The 24,984-nt window shown below is 36.3% G+C and overlaps 1 protein-coding gene across 1 annotated transcript in view; it reads left to right on the forward strand.

Moving 5' to 3' along the window:
- Positions 1-24,984, forward strand: part of LOC145671681 (uncharacterized) — a 50,758-nt gene that overhangs the window by 13,938 nt on the left and 11,836 nt on the right. Inside the window, exons 10-11 of the mRNA XM_081740881.1 lie at positions 18,349-18,466; positions 22,800-22,957. Coding sequence (XP_081597007.1) covers positions 18,349-18,466; positions 22,800-22,893 — 212 coding nt within the window. The 3' untranslated portion in view covers positions 22,894-22,957. The remainder of the gene's footprint in view (positions 1-18,348; positions 18,467-22,799; positions 22,958-24,984) is intronic.

The following is a 24,984-nucleotide window of genomic DNA, read 5'->3' on the forward strand; positions in this document are numbered from 1 at the left end:
ACACGTGACAAGACTGTTGCCATGGTAACGCATGTTTGCTGTGGTAACGGATCTGAAAATGTTTATTGAATAATACAAGTTATCATGCCAATCAATTTGAATTGGTGAACCGCGACAAGAATGTTTGTCATGGCAACGTTTGTTCCCATGGCAACGGATCTCCGTGTAAATGGCGACCGATAGATTTGAAATTTTTTTTTTAGAATGTCAAAGAGTGAGGTTGAAGGCATGTTGAATTGATTACAACATTGAAATTAATACGAGAAATTTTAGAGTTAAGTGAAACAAGTAGAGTCGTTGGCTACTTTGTCATTTTTGTTTCCTTTTCTAAGGGGGAAAAAGAGAAGGAGTGTCAAAATTTTTCTAAAATAGAACTAAACGCTAGAAGGGTTTCAAGGAAGGAAAGAGAATGGGAGTCCTTTAATTTATGAATAATACTTGTCTGGATAGCGAATAAGTATTTTATAGTATATGTGTATTTTTGATATATATCTTGTCTTTTGTAAAGTGTAAAGTGTCTCAAAGCTATGGCAACAAAAAAGGTTGTTGTGTCACAGGACGAGTGTGAAGTCACGTGCACTCAATGCACGTTAGACGAAAAAGAGAAAAGATCTCGCGCCCCGCGGAGACTTATAAGATGTACCGGTTGTGGACTAAAATGGATCCACTTTGCTTGCTCCAATTTGGACGATACTGCTGAAAATGCAGAAAAAGTTCAAACCGGCGAAATAATGAAATATTGTGAGGAGTGTGAAAAGGACAGAGGCCAAATATCTCCAGCGGAGATATCTGACCTCGACGATGAGGAAAAGAGTGGAAATCAAAGTGATTCTCGGGATCAGACGGCAAACCCGAAGGAAGGAATGCCATCTGGAGGGTCTGACACGTCCGCATTAATTCGCCAGATGATGGAGATGATGAACGAAAAATTCACTAACATGGAAGTGAAAATAGAACAGAACGGTGCAGATCTGAGACGTGAGAATGCAGAAATGAGACGTGAAATAAGTGAAAAGTTTGATACCTCGAAACGAGAGACCGATGCTCGATTCGAGGTACTAAACAATAAATTTGACCAGATCTGTTTAGACTTTGCTTCTTCGATTAGCAAATTGAAGGAGCAAACGTCTACTGAACTAGAGCAGGTTAGATACCAGGCCCAACATTCTACCGAGCAGCTCAGAGATGAAACACATGAAAAATTAAATGAAATAGATGTAAGGTTTGAGAGCACAAACAAAAGATTTTGTAACATCGAACAAAAGGTTGAACAGCAGCAGGCTGAAATAAGTAAATTAAATGTTGTAATATCTGACCTGTCAGTAGAAGCCAAACTAGAGTCGGTTGATCAAAGAATTAGTCGAATTCAAACCGAAGTAGACAGTATTAAGGGGAATATTACTAAATTGCAAATCGCCAAGTCTGATATCTCCTATCCTTTTCCTGATAGCGATTCTCCAGGGAAAATTTTCCCAGAAACAAGTAACGTCCAACCGGGAAAGAGTCAAGTGTTGCCTGATGCACGGGACACAGCAATGTATTGCCCCCCGCATCAGCCAACCTCGAAATCATGGTTGAGTAATTTCGATGTACCGATGCAGTCGAGTGTTGTGACTACAACAGTCACTAGCGTAAATGCTCACTCTACCTTTGGAATGGTACAATCTTATAGCGTGCTGCCAGGAAGGGAAGGGAGATGTGCTGGACCGTCGGTTACTACCGTGGTGGGTCCTAAGTTTGAATCTTACATGGTCAACACTAATCACAAAACCTCTCTTGGTCATATGGGAGCGTTCAGTTCAGTGACCACTCCGTCGGTGGCAAATCCGGTGACAACCCCAACTGCTCAGGATAATGCGTTGATTCCACTGAATTCTTTTCCTGCCCCGTATAGTATGAGCTCTAAAGCTTCCCTCCGGGATATTGAACGTTTTCCCACTTTCGATGGGAACATTACTAACGGGTTACCTCGAGTTTTCCTGCGGAGATTGCAGCAATATTTAGACATGTACAAACTTACTGATGGGGAACGCCTACAGATAGTTGAAAAATGTTTGATCGCCGCTTCGGGCGCATGGTTTGCTTCAGTTAAATACCAAATCCGGACGTTTAGTGATTTTTTGATTCTTTTCAAAGAAGAATATTGTAATGAGCACATCGAACGGCTCCAAAAGAGAAACTTACAATCACTCCGGTATGATCGCTCCAAGTATGGGTCCCTCTTGGACTATGCCTGGAAAATTATCGAACTATATTATCAGATAGCTGAACATCCCTCTCAGGCTGAACTGGTAGATATTATAGTTAACGCTCTTCCACCCGATGAGTCCCGGGCCATAGCGTCCCACTTGTGCCAAACGGTGCGAGAAGTCACCTCACGTTTAGCTGCCTTGTGCGGCAAGGAAGTTGGTGGTCCACCAAAACGATACTTCGCCCGACAGGCAAAGATTTTAAAACCGACGAAGACGAAGGTAACGGCAAGTTGCCAGACAGATTTCCTGAGTTATACCCAAGCTGGATCTCGTTATCCTAGTGGGTATGGCTCAGAAAACGACAATAATGGCCGGCGACTATTCAGGAATCGGCCCATGTTCAACAATCGCCGGAGTTATCGTCCCTATGACCGTGCCAACATGGAATCGAACCCGGATAGGGGCGATAACACCAGGAGAAATTTTAACAGGACGTACGGGAGAAGGGAGAACGGTAATAGTCAGGGTAATAACAATAATAGTAACAATAATGTAAATCGACCCCAGAATTTAGTCCCTTCGCAAGTGCGTGGTAACGATGAGACTAGAACAATATTAAATAAAAGTGATAGTCGAGAAACTAGATCCTAATGTCATCTGATATGCTAGTCGACGGGTAAAGCCTTACGAATTGTCTCTGTCGATTTCTCAGTTAGAACTTCTGTCCGCTCTATTGCTATATGGACACTACTGAAAAAAAAAGGTATCGGAACTCACAATTTTCGAAATTTAAAGATTTTCAATTGTACCGAAGATAAACGTAGTGAATTACTTGCGCAATACCCCAAGTAGATATTATACACTGTCCTAGAGTGTCTGGTAACGTTTGAATGGGATGAATGAGTGTGTTAACTTAACAAGCATCATTAGTTAGTATTCCCAATTAGCAAAATTTTGTTATTCTAACAAAATTTTGTTAATGGGCCGGGGAAAACTGTAATGTACCATTACAGTTGAAAGTAATGGCAACTTTTTTTTTTACATACCCTGTACCTAGTAATTTTTTTTTTTAATTCAATTTCGGTTTAGTTACACAATTTATTTACTCTCTTTACTTCGAATTAAATATAATGAACCCAAAGGTTTCGTTAGTAACCATATTCCCACTGTATAATATATTTATTTATATTTTGATTAAGTGTAAATCCCATTTCCGGATATATAATTTGAATAGTTACAAGGTTTACCATTCTGACGTCATACCGAAACATAGTTCCGTTATTGGATATAAATTTCCTTAATTTCAGACCAATGTAGAATTTAGTCAGGTACCTAATCTTTTCCCTCACCCCCTCTCACTAGTCCATAATCACTTTCAGACCCGGTCATAACTGGATTTACCAAATTTCTATTTGCTTTGTAAATTTCCGCGGCTGAAGTTGTCGTTCTGATTGGAGGATTTCTCCTACCTCTGGCTTTTTCGGCGCAATGTTATCAGAACAATCGAAGACACCTTACGAAGCGCAACTTATATTTTCGCCTACATATCTACGGTAAAAGTACTAGGATTTCAATAGAATTCAGGTAAAAAATCTGATTTAATTTCATAATTGAACAGTGAAGGCTGTGTAGGAGCCCCAAGAACAGTGAAAAAATCTACTTTTTGTGTAAAGAAACAATAAGATAGTGAAGCATCCAGTTCTGTTTACTAGGAAGCCATGTTTGTTGCCTATCGAGAATAGACAACAGTGGAAGAGTGACTTTACTTTTTTTTATTTAAAACTCAATTAGGGATTAGGGAAATTACGACCTATTTAGTGCATGTTGTTCGTGTATTAAGTAAAAGTGATTTTCTGTTATTTATTCAGTAATCGCATGTACGTAGTAGGTTTGATAGTTGTAAAGTAAATAATCAGAATGGCAGCTTAAGTTAGCTTAAAAGGGCTCCTATCCCCTTTTCCAAATTGAACCGGTTCTAGCGGGGGAATGGGTTAGTTATTGTTTGTCTTAGGGCCTTTTCCCCTTTCAGGGGAAGGGTCCCTCCATAAACCTCGTTAAGGTGCCCCCAGGGCATCAATTTTTGGCAATCATTATGTAAACAATTGGTCAGGTCAATTGGACCTAGTGTTACCTTTCTCATTTTTGACCCTCTTTAAATTAAATAGAGCCGACTGTATATATCGACGAGGGAGTAATGTATTTTAAATCTAATTTGTTAGGTTATTTTCGTCAACATGCATGTAACTAAATGGTGCATGTTTAGTTTAGTTAGCTGTCTTTATGTATAGTACTAACAGTGGTGTATGTAGTTAGTAGTTTGTGTGAGCGTGTGAATTTTCGATTAGGACAGTGTATAAATATGCTTTAATTTAGTACCATTTTTCTAACATAAATAAACCAGAGTAAATATTAAATTTCTGATTAATGAGTACAAGTATACATTTCAGTACACGGTAAATTATGCCTCCACTACAGCGCCATAGCGTCAGTTTTCGGTAGTCAATTGTTTGTTGACAGTACAACATCGCCTGACTTAGTGATCTGGATAGTTTGATTTTAGACATTTATTCTCAAATTACTTCCCGTGGACATGGTTTTCGGTTCGGATGAGTATACCTTCATATAAAATAGCATGAGATCTTACTGTACTGAAAATTTCAGCTTGCTAGGTCCAGTAGTAATTGAAATATCAGCTGAAATAAAGAACACCTATTTTTCTTAATAGAAGTAAAGCCCATATGCTGTTACTGTTCGTTTAAAAATGTAGTATTAAATTCTCTTTTCCCGTGGCTGTAGAAAATTCCATTGTTGCTTAGTTTTATCAGCAAATAGATTAATCGTTGACAATTTAACTTTCCGTAAATACATGTATGATTTTTTTTTTAACCTGCGAAGTAAATACAATTTGGGTACTTCGAAATAAAGAGTACGTGGTTCGATGAATGTGATCGTGTGGAGGTTTGAGCGTGATAGATTGTGATAGTTATATATATATATCTTTGTTACTGTGTAATATAAATATGTGTATGGCCTGCGTGTAAAATGTATGAAATAGGGTGTCTATAAAATATTACTTCGCGCGAAAATTAGTAGATAATGAAGGAATGTAATGATATGTTAATAATATGATATATAATATGAATGAGTTGATGACCCCTATATTTAAATGGATAGGCCTAGTGAATTTTATATAGTGAAAATACGAATAGGTTTACGAAAAAAAAAAATCTCTCGCGTTTTGACTTCTACACCGGTGCATTCATCCAACCAAGTTTGCTACTTGGATAGTAAATTATAGTTGGAAATTGTGTGTTACTTTGCATTTATGTACATCTTAACACCAGCCCCAGATCTTAAGCCTTTCAATTGATAGGGTAGCATCATGTGGGAATTACTTCTAAAGAATGACAGAAATGATAATTAAGAACACCAACTGTTATATCCTGTGATCATCGAAAAGTACAGGTTTCGGTCATTTGTACCTTTAACATTCATAGCCTCTCCGAGATTTTTTTTTTAAATTGTTGCTTACCTTATTTATTTATTGTGCAGTGTTCATATAACTCAGTTCGGACTATCCGATTAAATTAACTGCTACTAAATTAATATTTATGTCAATTCCGTACCCGGGCATCGACCTCTCCCCCCTTAAGTACTTTCGTTTTCTTTTCTTAGTTTCCAAACGAGATAGTGATGGAAATTAATCGATGCCTCAGAATTTAGCGCATTCTGCGAAGGGGAGCTATCGGTGAGGTTTGGCCATAGAAATCACCGATCCAAAATTCAGTTTATTTAATTTTTTTATTATTTTGGCAAATCATTAATTAGGGATATCTTAACTTTGACTCTAGTTTCATTACTGTCCTAGAACCTTCTTAGTTCTTCTGACGGGTCGAATATTTTTTTTTGTCTTACTTAGAGATTTCAAAATTGGGGACGCAGTTATTTGGCCCCTTCCCCCTCTTCTTTTATCCTGCTGGTCTGGGCCGGATACGGGGATCGGATTTCAATCTTACAAGCAAATTCTTGTGGGGTTGGGATCTGATGGACACAGACTTGCATCCTTGGCAGCAGGGACTCCCTCCTAGTTTACGTATTTAAGTGAACTACCCTTTTTCGGCATATGTGAATATTTTTGGCTATGAGTTGTTATATATTTAAATTCGATCACTCTTCTGTGTAGTGAGTAGGACTTGAATCTTTCTCCTTTTGATGGCGCCGCTTTCTCTCTCTTGTCTCATTCTTCCTTCTTACTTCGAGATTTTTTTTTTAAATTTTCAACCTCCCCCCCCCCGGTTTCTGAAACTCATGAAAACGTACAATATTCATATAACTTATTTCGATCGTATGTATTAACTGAGACATCGAGGGATGCAATTCGTGGAGGTATTGCAGCACAACTCAGGACCATTTTCGTGATATTAAATCCACCACGGGAGAAATTGACGGGAAGGTACACTATGCTTTTAGATTCCTAGGGACTTTTGTTGTTCAGTGATCGTACAGATTATACTCATTGACAACTGATTTCTGGTTTTATTTCTATTGATTGGTCATATAGTGTGTATGTATTAGTAGTCTGGGCCCACTAGTTTCGAATAACATTGATTTTTTTTTTATACATCTATATATATGTATTTACATAGTTTTAAAAGTTACGTGCCTGCTCTATTTGTTGCATTTTCCACCTCTTATGTCATTAAATAACACCAACTATTTTTTTTATATACGCGGATCTTTAGTAAATTGAAAATGATTATTGATTATCGGGTATATATATATAAAATACAATGTTGCAACCTTATGAAGAAAAAGCGAATTTTGATAGTCAGGGTTAATTTTTTGTTTTGTCCTTGAGCCAAATAAATATAAATATTTATAAAATGTGAATACTTGTCGAATATGAACGGTTATGTAGAATTTAAACGTCGACGAAATATTAAGATAGATATTAAAGTGAAATTTATTGTATTGAGTAATATGAATATATATATATATATATATATATATATATATATATATATATATATATATATATATATATATATATATATATATATACGCAAGTATGTATGTAATGGGCTCGGTATTTACCCTGATCTTGTTAGGTTGCCATAGGTTTTTGACACCCGGTATTAACCAACTATTTGTGATATATAGTATTACCGCGTAAATTGTCATAAATTACTTTTGGTTGAGTTGTTATTAATTTTTGTAACTATTAAAGTGGAATATAATGTTAAATACTGCATGTGAATAAGACAAGTAGCGGGTCGTAAGATAAATAAGATTAACCCTAATCCTTACCCAAATTTACTTTGCGAGTGAAATTAGCAACCTACGAAACAGTGCGCCCCTCCAACGAATCTTCCCATCAGTGAACCATGAAACAAATTCTCCCCCTACGATCTGAAACTTAACTATTCAGTACCTAGAATCTTTTGACTACAAGATCTATACTAGGAAAAAATTAGTGATTTTAAATTCAACGAACTGAAATCTGTTTAATAATTTAATGTGAATACCGGAATATGGAAATATGTTCCCGATATCTGTGACTGGATTTGATAATTTTTTCTTTAATATTGATAGACTTTGAAATTTTAGATCAAGTGCGTCGAGTGACGAAATGAGAAATATAAATATATATGTGATATGAAGCAATTATTTGTCTATAGTTGAAACAAAAACAAGTAAATACTCTCATGGACACAAACCACAGTGCGTAAAGAGAGTTGAAAGGAGCTATTATCGACTTGAGAACCAAGACTCGTAAAAATGTCGATATGTCTCCTATTGAGACAAAGACTCAATAAAATATTACTAAAGTTTTTTTTTTTAGAATGATTAACCAATTATTTTTTTTATTTCTTCTTCTTTCTTATCTCGTCTTTGCTCTAGTTTTTTTTTAGTAATTCAACTTTTAATATACATATGTATATATAGAAAGAAAAATGTGTTATTTGATCTTGGTGCAAGTAGCGAATTTCTGTGCATGTTTATGAAACATTCTTTTCATGTATTAAATTGTTTTTGTTATGTCAAACTAAATCTTCTTTTATTGAAATGTAATAAATGTTTATAGAAATGTAGTTAGGTTAGTTTAATTCGACTAAATACAACCCGAAGTATACATTGTCCTATATGAATGTGTGTGTGAGTGAAATGTAGGTTTAATATTAAGTGCACCAATTATCTTGTCATATATGTGTGACTTATTATAGTTATTGGTAGTTATCAATTGAACTCATTGAATGTTAATACTAACTTAAGTTGGCTCTATGAAGGAAGTAAAAAGGGACTGAAGTAGCCTGAACGAATGATCATCATGAGAGAACTGTGAAAGTCAAAATCTTCGACAAATATGTGATACTCCGATATTTTTTTTTTCTGTGGTCGATTCTAACATGCCATCAACTTCGTCGTTTATTTTTCAAATATTGGATATTAGTCTAGAACTTCTGTAAAATATTGAATAAACGGTAAAATGAAACTTTCTCATCTATCTCCGAGCTAGATTGGGATAATTCAGTAGTTGGGGTTAAATAGATCTAGGTCTGGGATGTATGAGTTAACATGTGTCTACCTGTGATCACCTTAATACCAAACATTCACCCAATAGCTATTGGAAATGATCCCAATTCGATAATTATTCACTTTCCCTTTACCATATTTCTCAAAATATCCAGTAATAGTTTCCTCTTTATCACCTTCTTACTTTACCTCTTTCCTCTTCTATCTTCCTTTTCCTTTCTTCATCTTCTTCTTCTTCTATATTTAATAAAACTGAAAAGGGGGTCGTGACTGGGAATTCTATATGTAATAAACACGGTCATGTATTTATCTTATTTTATTTCCTTTAGAAGTCCGATAAAAAGTTTTCTCGTTTCGATCGAACCTAGTATGTTCGAAATTAAGAAATGGATATTATATTCCGATACAATTAGGTATAAGCTAATAGCTTCATGAACATCACCACCAGGGGTGAAGGATTCCCACTCACGACTTAATTTGTGCATCACATTTGTTGCAGATTTTTTTTTCTCCCCTTTCAGGGTTTTAGATTGGAAAACGTGACAGGATTCGTTGTTATGGAAACGATGGTTTCTATGGCAACGGCCCCTTTTTCAGTTTTAAATCATTGTTTATTAAGCCATAATTGGTAAGTGTAAGCTCTCGTACCGCAAATAAAATTGTTAAAAGGCATTTTTATTTTGATTTATGCCCTTTTTGCCATTTTGCTTATTATCTGCAGTTACCTCACACACCCAATTCCGCATGTAATCGTGAGTCTATGTCTTGAGCGTCTTCGGTACTTATTTTAGTATTTATTTGTTGTATATATATAATTCCTAACGAAATGCTGCTCTTTGAGAATGTAGTCCTTCCTACGGAATCGCTTCTTGATATCGATGAGAGAGAACAGATAGTTCTACTGGTGAATTTGTATTAGAGTTTTAGAACGTAAAATCATGATTGTCCAATAACTTTGTTTAATAAGTATTGTGTTCCAAAGTTATGGGTCGAAAATCATAGGCTAACAAAGTTTAGAAACATATACAGCGTGTTCCGGAAGGAAATAGCAATTCTTTAGGAAATGGTAGTATAGCTAATCCTAAGCAAGAAAGTTCGTATAAACAAGGGTCCAATTTTGAACGATAATTGATATATGATCAGAAATTAATGCACTTCATGTTTTGAAAGTAAATATTTATTTAAGTAGGTAGGAGCTACGTTGTGGTAAACCGTTACATTCCCTAACAATTACTAAATAGTAGTTTTGAGGCTCATACCTGTTAAGGTTGTCTATTAAGAGTGTTTCGTATCGAGCTCAGAAGTTTGGGACAGCGTTGCCAGATCTAGCATAATGATGCTAGATCTAGCATAATTTGCATGTCTTTAGCATCTAGCATCTTGCTTTTAGCATCCTGCCCAAATCTAGCATAATTTCAGCAAGTTTATCAAAAAGGCGCGAACCTGGAGATGAGAAAGAAGTTGGTCCTGGGAAGAAAAAGAAATGGGCAGAAATGTATCCTCTCCCATTGATTCACACAGTCGGTAAACCATACAGGCAATATTATTTTCCGAAGCAAGTTAGAAACGGCTTTGGGATTTTTTTTGTGACTCCACCCATGGTTTTCTAATCCTTTAACTGCGAGGCATGGGCGGAGTTATGGGGGCCATTCTCCCCTCAACTTTTTGACAACTTCACTATCTTTATTTCTGACTTTATGACCATCTTTATTCCTGAAATGAAAGGTCCGAGACCGACCAAAAATCTTCCCCGCAGCAGACAATTCCCAACTCCGCTTATGCTACGAGGTAATTTTCTTTCAAAATATGTAAACAAGCACTTTGCATTCATTTATACGATATATACGGTACGCCATTGAATCTGGCAACGACTGCACTAGTTTATTGAGTTAAAGCTTTGGTAAGTGAAGTATTGAGTTCTATCCACGCATTCTTGCGCTCTGCGTATTTTAAGTTACGTTATCGTATCTCAACTTCGTTTTTTTTTTCTTCTTTTAAAACTGCTGAATTAGTAATTATGAGGATCTAGCATAATTTGACCGAATCTAGCATAATTTCGATCACATTTTGGAATAATTCCGAGCTGTGAGTCTGGCAACGCTGGTTTGGGAACATGTGGCAGCATATCTGTCACAGTGTTGTGAGAGTGTATACCCGGAACACATGTATATTTGTGATCTGCTGTTATTTGGGTTGTTTTCCGAAGCATTTCACACACAGTTATCGTAAAATGGCACCCATGTACACGAACGAGGAGTATGCGAACATTATGTTAATGTACGGATTTTGTACTGGAAGTGACAACGCGGAAGCGGTTTTCATTATGTCGGACATCAAGTAAGGCATTGTTTGTGCATTGAGAGAGCGTCGAATAATTCCCAGTGCTAAAGTGAATTCCGAACATCAAACCAGACAATATGTGGAAGAACATGAGTAAATAATTGCACTGGTGCAAAAGTCCTACGACAAATGCCAAACGAATGTCCACACGTCAGGGTATTCCAGGTACCCATGTGTGATAGGCACTGCATGCGGACAATTTGTATCCCTTTCACCATCAACCCGTGCAGCACCTACCTTATGTTGATTACGCTTCCCGCCTTCAATTTAGTCATTGGTTACTAGAGAATGCAGCACAAGTGCCTTACACTTTCGATTTTCACTCGCCGGTGTGAGTAATAGTCGTAATAGATATCCTTGGGTTTGGGAAAACCCTAACGTAACCCTTTTCACAGGGTACCAAGACAGATTTTTCATAAACGTATAGTGTGGCATGGTTGGCAACATTACGGTATTATTACCTTGCTCATCCTTCATGAACGCATGAATGCATAACGATACCTTCATCTGCAACAAAATGATTTGACGTACCAGTTAGACGACACTCCTTTGTAAACAAGGTGGAATCTCATCTTGCAGCATGATGGAGCACTAGTTCATGACATGCAGTTGATCACTGAACATCTAAATGCCACCCACTCTAATGGTTGGATTGGTCACACTAATCTGTTACATGGTCATTTAATTCTCTTCACCTCATCCCTCTTGATTTGCTTATGGAGGTGGATGAAACAGGAAGTTTACCTGCAAAGGAAAATACAACTTATGAACTGCAAGTTCGAATTATGAATGCTGCTGAGTTAATTCGTGAACATCATCGGGAGCAGTGTTGAATTCAGACATTTTCACCCGGGGGGGATGTGAACTCCTCGGGGGGGAGGGTTGTTTTTCTGTATTTTTGCAAGAAAGCAGCATATTTAACATTTCATCCACATGCACATCTAACCTAATATTGAGACTAATTGCTGATAAATATTCAATATGAGATTATAATTAAAAAAAAAACAATCGTTTAATTTTATCTACAACATTAAATAGACTGGCAAAAATATTTTAGACTAAACTTTTTAACTGCTATTTACAGTAGCTATTTTTGTTATTATTTCTTATATTCAGTAGTTACTGTTTGTTACTAATGTAGAAGTTTTTAAAAAGATTTAAATTGACTCACATATTTTTCTGGCCTAAAACAAACATACATAGGAATATCTTAACAACAAGTTATCATTCTTTCTCACACTTCTGATTCTAAATCAAGCATATTAGCCTTGATTTCTTCACTGCATACACATCAGTTTAATTTACGAAATCTACAGTAGATTAGTATCGTGGAAAATCAGCGCTTGGGGCGAGAGTATACGACGGCACTCCCGTACATATGAGTGAGGTCCACAGACCAGCCGCGAAAAATGAGAAAATTTAAAAAAGTAAACTCTGCTCTTCCTTGATTTTGATCACTTTTTATTACTTTTTTCCTTTCATTTTATATATGTACACATGCCCACATGTGCACGTGTGTTTCATTCCTCTCTTTTTTCTTTCCTTCTTTTCTTTTTCCCTCCCGAATTTTGCGCCTCTTACTTCGGCGCCCGGGGCCGTCGACCAGCTTGCCCCTCCCTCATGGCACGGCAGTGAGCAGGATCTTCGTAAACTTCAATAGCAATCTTTCACTTATATATACTATTATATTGATAAATTCTATATAAATCCCAGGAGGGATAACTGCTCCTCCCTGATCCCTCTGAGTCTCACCCTTTAACTTACTTATTTTTAGTTTAAGAAAGGTGTGTTTACATTAACAATCGTCAAACACATTTACATCTGTTACTTCCGATGCGAGAAATGGGATTTAGGCACTCTATTTCAAATAATGCACGAACTGTACATTTTGAAGAACTGAAGTCTGGTGACATAAGAGATCATATGGAATGATCGAAAGATCTTCCCTATCTTTCCTTTCCTATCTCAATCTGAGCTAGTGCTACCTACTAATATAAAATATAGGGAAAGAGTATAGTACCTACTAAAATACAAAACTTTCTTCAACAGTTGACAATTTCATGTTCTGCCAGACTCGGTCATAGCGTTAAGAAATACAGGTTTTATTGACTATTTGGTATTTTATCTTAGATGTTACATGTTTATGCGTCATTTATATGTATATTGAGAAACCGGATTTCGTCTGCATGTGCACGGTGGGTGAAGCAATTTCTACATTTTGTGACTGAAATTTTGGAAGTTTCTCCGGGGGGTAATACATTTTCTTCGGGGGGGACATTCCCCCCGGGCTACCCCCTGAATTCATCCCTGATCGGGAGTATCGTAGTGCAAGACAAAAATGTTTTCCTACGTTTTCAGAAGTGCATTGCAGTTGGCAGCGGCATTTTTTAGAATTTCCTGTGACCTTTTTATCGCCTTAAAATCGTTCTTGCCAGTACTAAACTCTTTATTTTTCACCATTAATTTCTTAATTATCATGTATTAATTACTACTAAACCACAAATTAATGCAATAACAATTACTAACATATTCCTTCTAGTATTTATTTACATAAGTACCGTTACATTCCCATATTTCACATGCTACTGCTCTTGTTTACATTTTTCTATTTGATTTTTAATTCTGTTTATATACCAGTTATCATTCATAATAGGACCCATGATCATATGAACATTTTCTATTTTCAGTCCTCAAATGCTGAAGCTTCTCAGCAAGCGAGCGTTTTATACAAAACATACTTCTTTGAACTTCTTTTGAACTTAGCACCTGGGAAGTGTTTCAAGTCTTCGCTTTTTTACATTTCTTTCAGAGAAGTAACTTGCATAGAAACGTTTTTACCTGATAATCTTTTCCTTTCAGTTTCAAACTCAAATCTGACACTTTATTTTATCGGCCATAAAAGAAAGATCCCGTAACAACAAAGGATCCGCCACGCGTTTTGTTCTTTAATTTACAAAAAGTGGCGATATTCGTCTCTCAAGTTCCAGAACCTTTTGAGACCAGGATACCACCCCATAGGCAATTTGCTGCCTAATGCATTGGACCAACGTCGGCCCACGATTGAGTGACCAATGTGTTTGGCTCATTATTGAGCAAAGGCAACATGTTGATGGTCCCCAACGCACTTCTGTCGTATAAGGTAGATCATCATTGCTTTCTAAATATTCCAAAAAAGAATAAAATTATCGCTGCTTTAAAACATGAAATCTTATAAAGTAGATGATATATTTTTGTTAGTTCTCGGAATGAATCGAGGGTCACGGAAAACTTTCTATCACCGTCTGACTGTTGCCAACCTAGATATCTGTCGTGTTTCCAACTCCAGGTGTTTTCGTTTAATTGATATAATGAATAGTATATGTTGTGTCTATATATATTATCTATAGTTATTCCACTCACTGCATGGTTACTTGGTATACTGCAAAGCATATTACTGTGTTTCAAAAATATAGAATATTCTTTTAGTTGAGGTTTTCAAAGTTACAGATATTCTATTAATCGTTTTCATTTCATAAATTAGCAATACCTTTACAGACAAAGGAATCAAATATTTTGACTATAGATGGAACAAAATTATAGTATGTACATATGTACGATTCAGGGGGCGGACTGGGTATATTAGGGCCTAGGCCGCGGTTACCAAGAAGGTCCCTCAGACTCTAACACCAATTTCTAAAATAACGTACAATGAACATCTGCGATGAGGCATCGCGTTATTCAGTTGTAAATTCGTTGTTACTTGGTAGTTTTTGCAAACTATGATTTATCATTCGTCATTGGAAATTTGATGTCACAGCAAGTTTTATTCAAACAGTGAAGCACAGGATTTTCAGAAACATAAATTCTCAAGAGAATATTTTATAATTATTATTGTATTGCCATATAGTAGATGAAACACTAAACAAATAATAACCAATAACTTTTTACTATGGAACGAACAGGACAGCTTACTGAAAATTGAAACACGAAATAACTAATAATAACTTTTGACTGTGGAACACGACAGTTTTACTGAAAATGGAAAACATTGCTGAAACACTAAACAACTAATAATTTTTAAAAAATTAAGATTCTTGTGAGTTCAGATGATGAATTATGGAGACTAAATTAAACATGTCTCTTTCCATACCCATTAGTAAAAATGTGTCCAAAATATGTTGACAAACTAGCTCTGAGATTTGTTTTCACCAACTTTAACTTTGAGAAACCCTTTCACATATCACTTGTATGCATGGTAAAGACAATGCATATTTGTATACAATGTATAAATTATTAAAATAATTAAACTGACATAGAAATTGGAACAATTTTTTTCCTGCACATGATAAACAATTTTTACACAAGGTGTTTGCAGCATCATCGCCACTCTTGGCGTAAATCCCGCCCAAAGATGTTCCATCTCGCATAACAGGCTTAGATGCATAATGGTCATCATCATCTTCTATGGATTCAGGAGCATCATTCTCTTCAGGATTATCATAAAGCAGAACGTTTTGTGACAGAGTGTCATACACGACAGAGAACTGCTGGAGCTCTTTGCATATTTCCTGCTGTTTTATATTTAGTTTTTTCGCAAGAACTCTGAAAGCTCTTCCCTGCCCTTTCAAATTTCCTTTCAAATGGCTTCCTCCGCAGCCTGAACGTGGGACAAGGACTTTTCATGGCGTTTTATGTCTTTGTACACGTTTTTCACATTCACTCTACATACTATGTCGAACTGACTACTTAAAGTGACAGTCCGAATTCCCCCAAATGCCATGCAGGTTGAACAGTACAATATTTTCTTGCAGCACAAAATGATATCCACTGTCGTTTAACCTTTGCACCATTTGATAGTTCTTGGTAATACACTTTCTGAGCATCAAATGGCAGTTCGGTTTCATTGCTCCTCGTTCCAACTTTGAGAACTTTATACAGATTACCTCCACGCAATGTAAACAAATGACGACAATGATCAAAGTACAACCTCTGTTTCCCTAAACTTTGAAATATTCCCTCTTGTGTCAGTCTTCAAATATTGATCGAACACTCCAAGATTGATAGAAAAATTTCATTGAGGCTACAATGACGTCATTTGTTTACATTGTTTCAGGTAGCCTGTATAAAGTTCTACAAATGCTACTGATGCACCTTGGATGTTTTTACGGTGATCAAAACACCTCTGTGACGAAACGTGAATCAACGTCATACAGTAGACCCAAAAATAATAACTTGGAAATTAAGGAAGAGGCATTGCTCACTGCAGAGTTTCGTCTAAGGCCCTACTGTAAAACGTCGCGCACTGTCCTCTAATTGCAATCACGTTATTTTGGGTCTACTGTAGTAATTACCCACACCATTATTTTCAATCTCGTACTTCATTGGCATTATCGCCTATGCACATGATTGTAGTAGAACACTTTTATTCCAGAGCTAGATAGAATTTTGGTATTTATGTTATCGAAACTTTTTTATGTCAACATTGTAGCATAAGTTCCAGTGGATAATTCCAAAAACGAAGCATGTTTTATGTTCTAAATAAACTTGACATTTGGACTAGGCAAAAGTAAATACATTTTTAAAAATGCGCTGTTTTTCCGTTTTTAAATTATCAAATATAGACTTACAAGATGTGTTAACATCCATAAAGGACCTATCAGCCTGTGGTTAAATATGGGCACAGCTATAAATCAAACCCCAGTTTTCAACGATGAGAGGACCCAACTGCCCAACATAATGAAAAAGAGCCCAGGAACCCAACATAATAAAAAGTTCCAGGGCCCCAACTGCACAATGTAATGAAAGAAGCGCTCCAACTGTTCAATATAATGAAAGACTGTCCAACATATTGATAACGGGCCTTAACTGCCCAACAATGAAAAAAGGGCCCAAGGCTCCAACTGCAATGTAATGAAGGAAGGGCAACAACTGTCCAATATACTGAAAGAAAGACCCAAAGGCACAAACTAAATCACAGTTTCCAATAATAAAAAAAACAGTGAAAGATGGGTCTGGCCACAAATTCAGTAACAAAAGGGCCCTATTGAAAAAGTTAACTTATTGATGGAAGGATGGAGGAGCGGTGTGTGTTGCCTGCATAATAACCAGTGATCTGTCGAATTTTTAAGCCTTCTTCCGTTTTAACTTTTCTCTCTTTCTCTTTCTTTATTGTTTTCATTAATATTTATTTGACAGGGCCTAGGCCGCGATTGTGGCCTAGCGACCCTGGTCAATCCGCCCCTGGTACGATTACAGTTTAATTTATACCAGTGAACCTATCTGTAAAGTTAATGAAATGGACAATACTTTTCATATTACTTGGAACTTCCTTGAGAGCTCGCTCGCAAACAAATTTTAGTTCGCCAGGCATCTCTATATTTATCCAATTTTTTAGTTTGCATGTTCCATTTAGTATCGGCTATAACTTAAAATTTAGATTGGAACATTACTGCCATTTTCACTTATACAGTACATTTCCCTATTCTTCATATTCACGTATTTTATACTGTCACCATATATGAGGCAGAAAAAGACAAACCAAGAAAAATGACTAAGACAAGAATAATATTCACAATCGATCCTAAACCCTGTTCGGCGTAAGCTCTAAACTGCGATAAACAAAGCCACGTGAAACTAAATCTCGCTGATTTGCTGTTGACCTACCGACGCTGGTACTCCTCCGCAAAATAGTTCATATGGTTTGATTATTGCTTCTACTATGAATCTCCATATAAAACTACTATATTATTATAAATGACAAAAATATAATACGGATTATCTAATGATACTGGAATCGAGTGTGGTTAATGAAACAATAGAAATAAACACTAAGCATGCGCAGTATTTATGGCGTCAATTCAACTGTGCAGGCGTGTTCTACTTTTACGTCTGAAAGATGTCTCACATGAATCCCGGTTCAGCGAGTGTTGTGGTGGATCATCAACAAGGTAAACCTTTACTCACTAAGCAACAATTGTTTAATAGCGAAATTCAAATATATATATATTTTTTAATCTTTCGAGTCTTTTTCTTTTTTTTCTGCTGGTGTAAGTATCTGGACAACACGAGACAGTATTGTCAAAATGCACGTGTATAATTTGCTCTTTCCCGTGAGGAGTGGGAGTGATACATCACTAGCCAATCGTATTTGTGACAAGCGGAAGGATACAAATATTTTGTTTATCGGAGTTTAGAGCTTACGCTGAACAGTGAATAGTTAAGATATTTTTTTACTTGAAATTTTGTCGAAAATAGTCCATACATGCTCTGTGAAAGTAATAAAATAATCCCTTTTATATTTCAGAAGCTGACGACGTGACAGGGGAAAAGAAAGAACCTATTCATACACCGACAACAGACATTAAGACCTTAGATGTCAAGTCTGAACATGTTGTTCAGACAACGAAAACGGATATTTCCAAGTAAGCACGTATAAAACGCATTTACCATAATGAATTGAAAATATAGTTGAATATTTAACCCTAAGCCCATATAATTTATCAGCTGTCTGTTGAATCCAGGGCTAGTCTAGAGCTTCCATCATTTTAGGCTTCTAAACCATAGATATCAATAAACTTAGAGAAAACCTTGAAATCTCAAGTGATCAGTAGACAGGATCCTCTTACTTGTGACAAAGGCACTAACATTAGATGTGACGTCAGTTATTTGAAAATTTTGAAAATAACCGTCAACTGGCATGGAGGAAGGAGTCGTAGTGTCCACAGATAGGAAAATAGGTAGGAAAATGAATGTTCTAATCTAGATACAGTAGTCCAAGAAAATGAAATGAAATAAATGCTTGCATGGTTGCTTTTATTTAGGTTACAAATGGCTATAATAGCAGAAAGAAATTAGTAGCGGGCGTATGCAGTAGGGTTAATTTTGTATCTGATCTTTCCTCACTGCCATTGAGCCGACTACTCTCACGCAAGCAAAACAGCTGATTACTACATAACCCATGACATCATATGCAAAAACCAATGGCTAGAGCCCCCAAATCCTTGCGACGAAATGCAACGTTGACTAATTCTTTCGCCCTGCAGATCACCAAAACGGATTTTCATTATGGGACCTACCGTAGTCGGGTCAAGACTTCACTTAGGAACTAGTATGTGTCCCATCCAAATATCCATGTTTCAGAATCCTGTGGTATTTCCGCAACAATTTTTATAGAAGGAGTTTGGCTACATGCATATAATTTGAAGTACTCACCAACTACCTCTATGAAAATTGTTGCGGAAGTATCACAAGATTCTGAAACATGGATATTTAGATAAGGCACATACTAGTTCCTAAGTGAAGTCTTGACCCGACTAGGGTAGGTCCCATAGTTTTAGAGCTATGGACATTTAAATTTCATTTTTTCATGTTTTCAGCAGCACATAACTCCAAAATGACAGATTTCTGCACGCAGGTAGGTCTATATTTTGTCTTATTTTGGTGTCAGAAATCACTTCCCAAACGTTGTCGGTGGTTTTGAAGCACTCTGTATATATAGCGAGAGAGAGAGAGGAAGGAAGGAAAAGCCTGTTCACTGTTTTGTGTATGATGAAACACACAAAAACAAGCGGGCTACGTCCTTCGGGCTCGTGGTTGGAGAGGCTCCTAAAAGGGCAATATGCATATTAAAATTAATCGAAATTGAACTATGGTGTGAAGTACAAGTATAAATAAGGACCGCCGAATTTTATATTTGCCCCAGGTGACATAAACCCTAGTTGTGGGTTTGTTTTGGATTAATGGATATTCAAGCCTACACTTTTTGGGAAATTTTAACTAGAACCTGGTAGAATGATATGGAATTATTGAATTTAATTTACTTTATTACTTTTCTTGTCACCAGTGCCGTGCCGTGGGGGGAGCGATCGGGGCAACGGCTCCGAGCCCAGACGTAAAGGGGCGCAAAACTCGAGAGGAAAAAAGGAAAGAAAAGGGAAAGGAAAAAATTTTGAATATTACTAGTGTGTACTTAAATCCTCTTCCTGCTTTAGGAAGTGGACCTATAATATTACTCATGTTAGGAAAATGCATATGCACATATGTAAAATACAAGGAAAAAGTACTAAAAAGTGCTTAAAACCAAGGAGAAGCAGGATTTATTTTTGAAAATTTTCCTACGCTTCGCGCCAACCATGGTAGCGCTTCTAGGCTGGTCTGTCGACCTCACTCATATGTACGGGGGCACCGTTGTATGCTCTCGCCCCGGGCGCTGATTTTCCACGGCACGGCATTGTTTGTCATACAGAATGGTTACAGAAGACCAAATACGCAAGACACATGAGAAACATTAGTATGTTCAATTACAAAGCATAAAAAAAATACATAAGTAAAAAACAAATTATAAAATAAAACAATACAAAAATAATATGAGCATAGAATACGTAAAAAATACGTGCATAAAGAGATTAGATTTACCGAAACTCTATAATAAACTTTATCTTTAAGAAAAAAAAAAAGTCTTATTCTTAAACTTTTACTGTGTTCTCGGTGCTTTTCAGATGTTATGGTAAGTGATTATACAATCTTCTACATATGGAGTTAGGCATGTAATTAGGTATTTTACGCCCCTGAACCCAAGAAAATGTTCGTCCCCTCCCTTTATTTGTCCCTATTCAGTTATGTATAAACAAAAAAGAAAATTAAAAAGCTGACAAAAGACAACTGTATCTCTCTAAGGCAACACATTTTCGGGGGAAGGGTGTCATATTAAAAATAAATCAAGATTGAAGTATGGTATTCGCGAAAAATGAGACTCTAGGATACAAGATGAAAACAACTTTAAAGACATCTCTTTCGCGGACCTTCTAATTTTCTCGAATCTCATACTTCAATTTCGATTTTTAATATGTCGCCTCTGAAAATTTCCTGCCTATTAATAACGCGTAGTAGAGTTACAATCTAAACCAACTTTTCTTAGCAGCAGTAAAACTATGAAGAAAGCAGTAACTATAAATAGGTCTAATTTTGCCACCATTAAAATGGTAATGCTCTTGCCCTTGTCATCAGCAATGGCAGCTGTATACAATAATTAGTAGTCTAGTTAAGTATTCTTCCCTTAATTTCAACCGATAAACCTATAATTTTTACCAGTGCGACTCCGGTCACGAGCCGCCATTAATCACCAAGGGGCACAAGAAGATTTATCTCCTTTTCTCTTGAATAATGTTTGTCTCTCGCATGTCTTGGCTTTTAAGGAAAATGACGGTTTTGTTTTTATGCTAAGTATACATAACACAAAATTCAAAATACTATGCACAACAGCCAAACACAGACTAGTGCAATGTTGCTATTTGTCAATTATTATTATTATTCAGTGTTCTGTCTTTTGGAAGGTCTGGGGCTAATGAGTTTTTCTTTCTTTCTTTTTCTTTTCTTTCTTTCTTTTTTTAAATTTTAGGTTTAGACCTCGAAATATTTCTTCCACGTTTCTCGATCTTCAACTTCCTCTTTTAACATCTAATATTTCTTCTATTTTTCAAATCATCAATTACTTGTTTCCTTTTTCTTTCTACACCTCACTTTCCTTCCTTCTTTCCTTCTGTGGCAGAATATAATTTCTTCGCTTGGCCTTCCTACGAAGAATGCTGGCTAAAAGCGTCCTCTTCTCTCTAATCCGTTTTAAACATCTTCATTTGTTACTCTCTCTGTCCATTTTATCTTCTCCATCTTCCTCCAACATCACATTTCGAAGTTCTCTAAATATTCTTCTCTAACTTCCGTAATGTCCAAGTCTCAGAACCATACAATCCAATACTCCATACATATCACTTGACTAATTTCTGCCTTAGTGCAGTATTAAGCCTGCTAGTTAAGAGTGACCTTTTCTTGTTGAAGGCTTCTTTGGCTATGGCAATTCCTGATTTGATCTCTTTTGTGCAAGGAGCGTCTTTCGTCAAAATACTTTTCAGATACTTGATATTATCGACCTCTTAAGTTCTCTTTGTTCTACTCTGACCCGCAAGAGTGCGTTCCTACGGGATATTGTCATGACTTTCCATTTTTCTATGTTTATTTCCATTCCATATTCCATAGTTTCAACTATTTTGTCAATCATCCCCTGTAGTCCTTCTTTGGTTCTAGCCATAATAACCGTATCATCTGCATACCTGACCGAATGATCTGCTCTCCAATCTGAAAGTCTCCAATTCTCCTTAATGGTTCCTTCATTAAACACGTACTGTAAATATTGAATAATTGCGGCGACATACTACATCCTTGTCTGAATCCTCTTCCAGTCTCCACACTGTTGGTTTCTCCTTCATTCAAGTGCAACTTGACTCGTTATCCTATGTACACGTTGCGAATGAGTCGTTGGTTTCTCCAGTTGACCTCGATTTCTTTAAGTGTTTTCAGAAGTTTGTTTCAATTGACTAGTCGAAAGCTTTTTGCCAGTAGATGAAGCAAAACCACAATGTTTCTCCCAATAGTATCTCTGGTGCCTTTTCCATTCTGGAATCCAAATTGATCTTCCTCCAACATATCATCTATCTTACTTTCCAGTCGTCTGTTCAGTATACGCGCAATAGGCTATTGCATTGTGGGAATATAGAGTGAAATAAATGAATGGAAGTAACTTTCCATCTTCTACGGGAATTTTGTCAACATAGGAAGGTAGAGTTAGTCACCAATTAGGTAACACATAGCCCCGCACTATACCTAACATTCATTCTTAATTCTTCTTTTGTAGTACCTTCTCAGGTAATACTGCATCAGGGAACATGTTATTAATACTTTTTATAATTACTCTTCTTTTAGAACTCAAAAAGAAGAAAGACCTAGACGACATGAACAGCCGCGACGACGCAAATGGCTGTCATTCATATGCTTTTGCTGTATACGACGAAAATAAATGTTCACACAAACGTAACGCTCGTGTCGCACGACCATCTTGTCGACAAGAGGTGCACTTTGAGGTAAGGAGATTCTCATTGAATTTATTTACTTACTCATACGATAGGTATAATAATTATTAGTATAGGGCAATTCAAATGTCATTACCTAACACTAGCATGCAATACTTCCGTATTTATGTAATATACACATAATAGGAGCAGAAAGAAATTTTCTTGTGGACGTGGACAAAGGAAATTAAAGCAGAACTTTTCATATGGGTGTGCACCTACCCTTTCATACAATATTATCTTGTGAATACTTATTTTGTTGGGTTTTAAGGTAATATATATTCAGTATAATAATATATATAATTCAATATATAATATATATATTTCAGTACATTGAAGAAATAAAAGTAATAAAAATTTAGAATGCATGAAAATTGAATAAAAGAAAATAATCAAATCATTTTCTAATAATGATAATCATTATAAGGATGTGCGGTTGTGCACAAGCACCATTTATCACTCCCCATAGCTACGTCTTTGAGGCGCATAGACGTGGTTAATGAATGCAAATCTACAGAACCTCATCTGTCTTCTATAAATGTTTAATACTATGCAATGGCGTAGGCAAGGGGTTTCTGGGTATTAATCCGGCCGTGAGCAGGATATTTACAAAAATAAGCATTCAACTATACATGTGTATTAAAATATGTATAGAAACACTTGAAATGATAGGGATTTTTGAGCTTGAACCTTCCTTACCCACCAGTGCCTTCTTTCCATAGTTTTGCCAGTAACTGCTCACCTACGTGTAATATCGCGTGATCCGTGTAACACGACGGGTTCGGTTCCTGTTTGTCCCTGTTCGGCAAAGCCATTCTTATAACACGAGTGGTTCGTGTTCTTGTTCGGGAAGGCCATTCTTATGACCTTCTGAGTTCGAATCTTGTTCGGTACGCCTTAATAATAGTGATTTTAGTGGTTAGAATTCGTATTTGGAACTGCACCAGATTGCGACTTGAGATCAGTCCGAACCAAAGTTGTATACGCGCGCACCCACCTTCAGTGACACGCCTGCTTCGCATACACTCGAGTGCTATGATATTAAGTACAGAATTCTTACCGTTCTGGTAGTGATCGATGCGAGAAACATGGATTACAACTAAAAACAAGAAATATACATAGAAATGGTTTTACTCAAGCACAAAACGTTACACTTTTCATATACATACTTACTACTGCATTTTGTTAATATGATTATCGTTGACACCTTCAGAAATTTTGTATTTCAGATTTTCTTTTATCGTATGAACATAGTGAATTTAAGCCCTTGTATTTATTAATTGAAGAATAAAAAAATAAAAAAAAAGGAATTTTAAAAGATCAACTCAAAATATGATATGACGACGAAGCCGGTTCATTGCGTGACAATAGAAATGATTATTTTACACACATTAAATCACTGAGCACTACTTCACTCAACACTTTGGCTCTGGGGAAATCATAAGAAGAAGAGGAGGGTTGGTGGACTATTTAGGAGGGCAATAACTTATTGGATTCTTCTTCCCAATTTCGAATAGGTTTCAAATTTCCTTGAATAACTCCAATTTCCATTGTACAGCTGGATAGTCGACAGTAAAATTATTTGTGGTGCGGTCATGAACAATTGAAGAAGTAAATTTGTCACTTTTCTTACTTACGTAACATCATTGTTAATATGAGTAAAACTCAGTAATGGATTTGGTATTTGCTCTAAAAGAGTAAGATTTACAAGAAACTTATACGACGTGGCGACTTCACTAGTAGACAAATTAAGTTGTTTTTAAGCGTTTTCATTAAAAATTTACATTGACGTACGTATGTGGTGAAGTAATATAAGTTCTACCCTTCACTCGTACATATTTGAACACAATATCATAAGTGATGACCAAATAAACGACGGATTTCTTTTCTAAGTCATTTACATAATTTCTTCCTGATGGCGTCTTCTAACACACACACACTAGTTCTCTCTAGCGTCGGTAAGCTTGCTCCAGTCACACCAGAGGATTATTTTTAAAAAAATATCCATAAGCAGTATTGTTTACAAGAAATATATATAT

Source organism: Thermobia domestica, chromosome 15, assembly GCF_964235325.1.
Source record: "Thermobia domestica chromosome 15, izTheDome1.hap1.1, whole genome shotgun sequence".
Lineage (NCBI taxonomy): Eukaryota > Metazoa > Arthropoda > Insecta > Zygentoma > Lepismatidae > Thermobia > Thermobia domestica.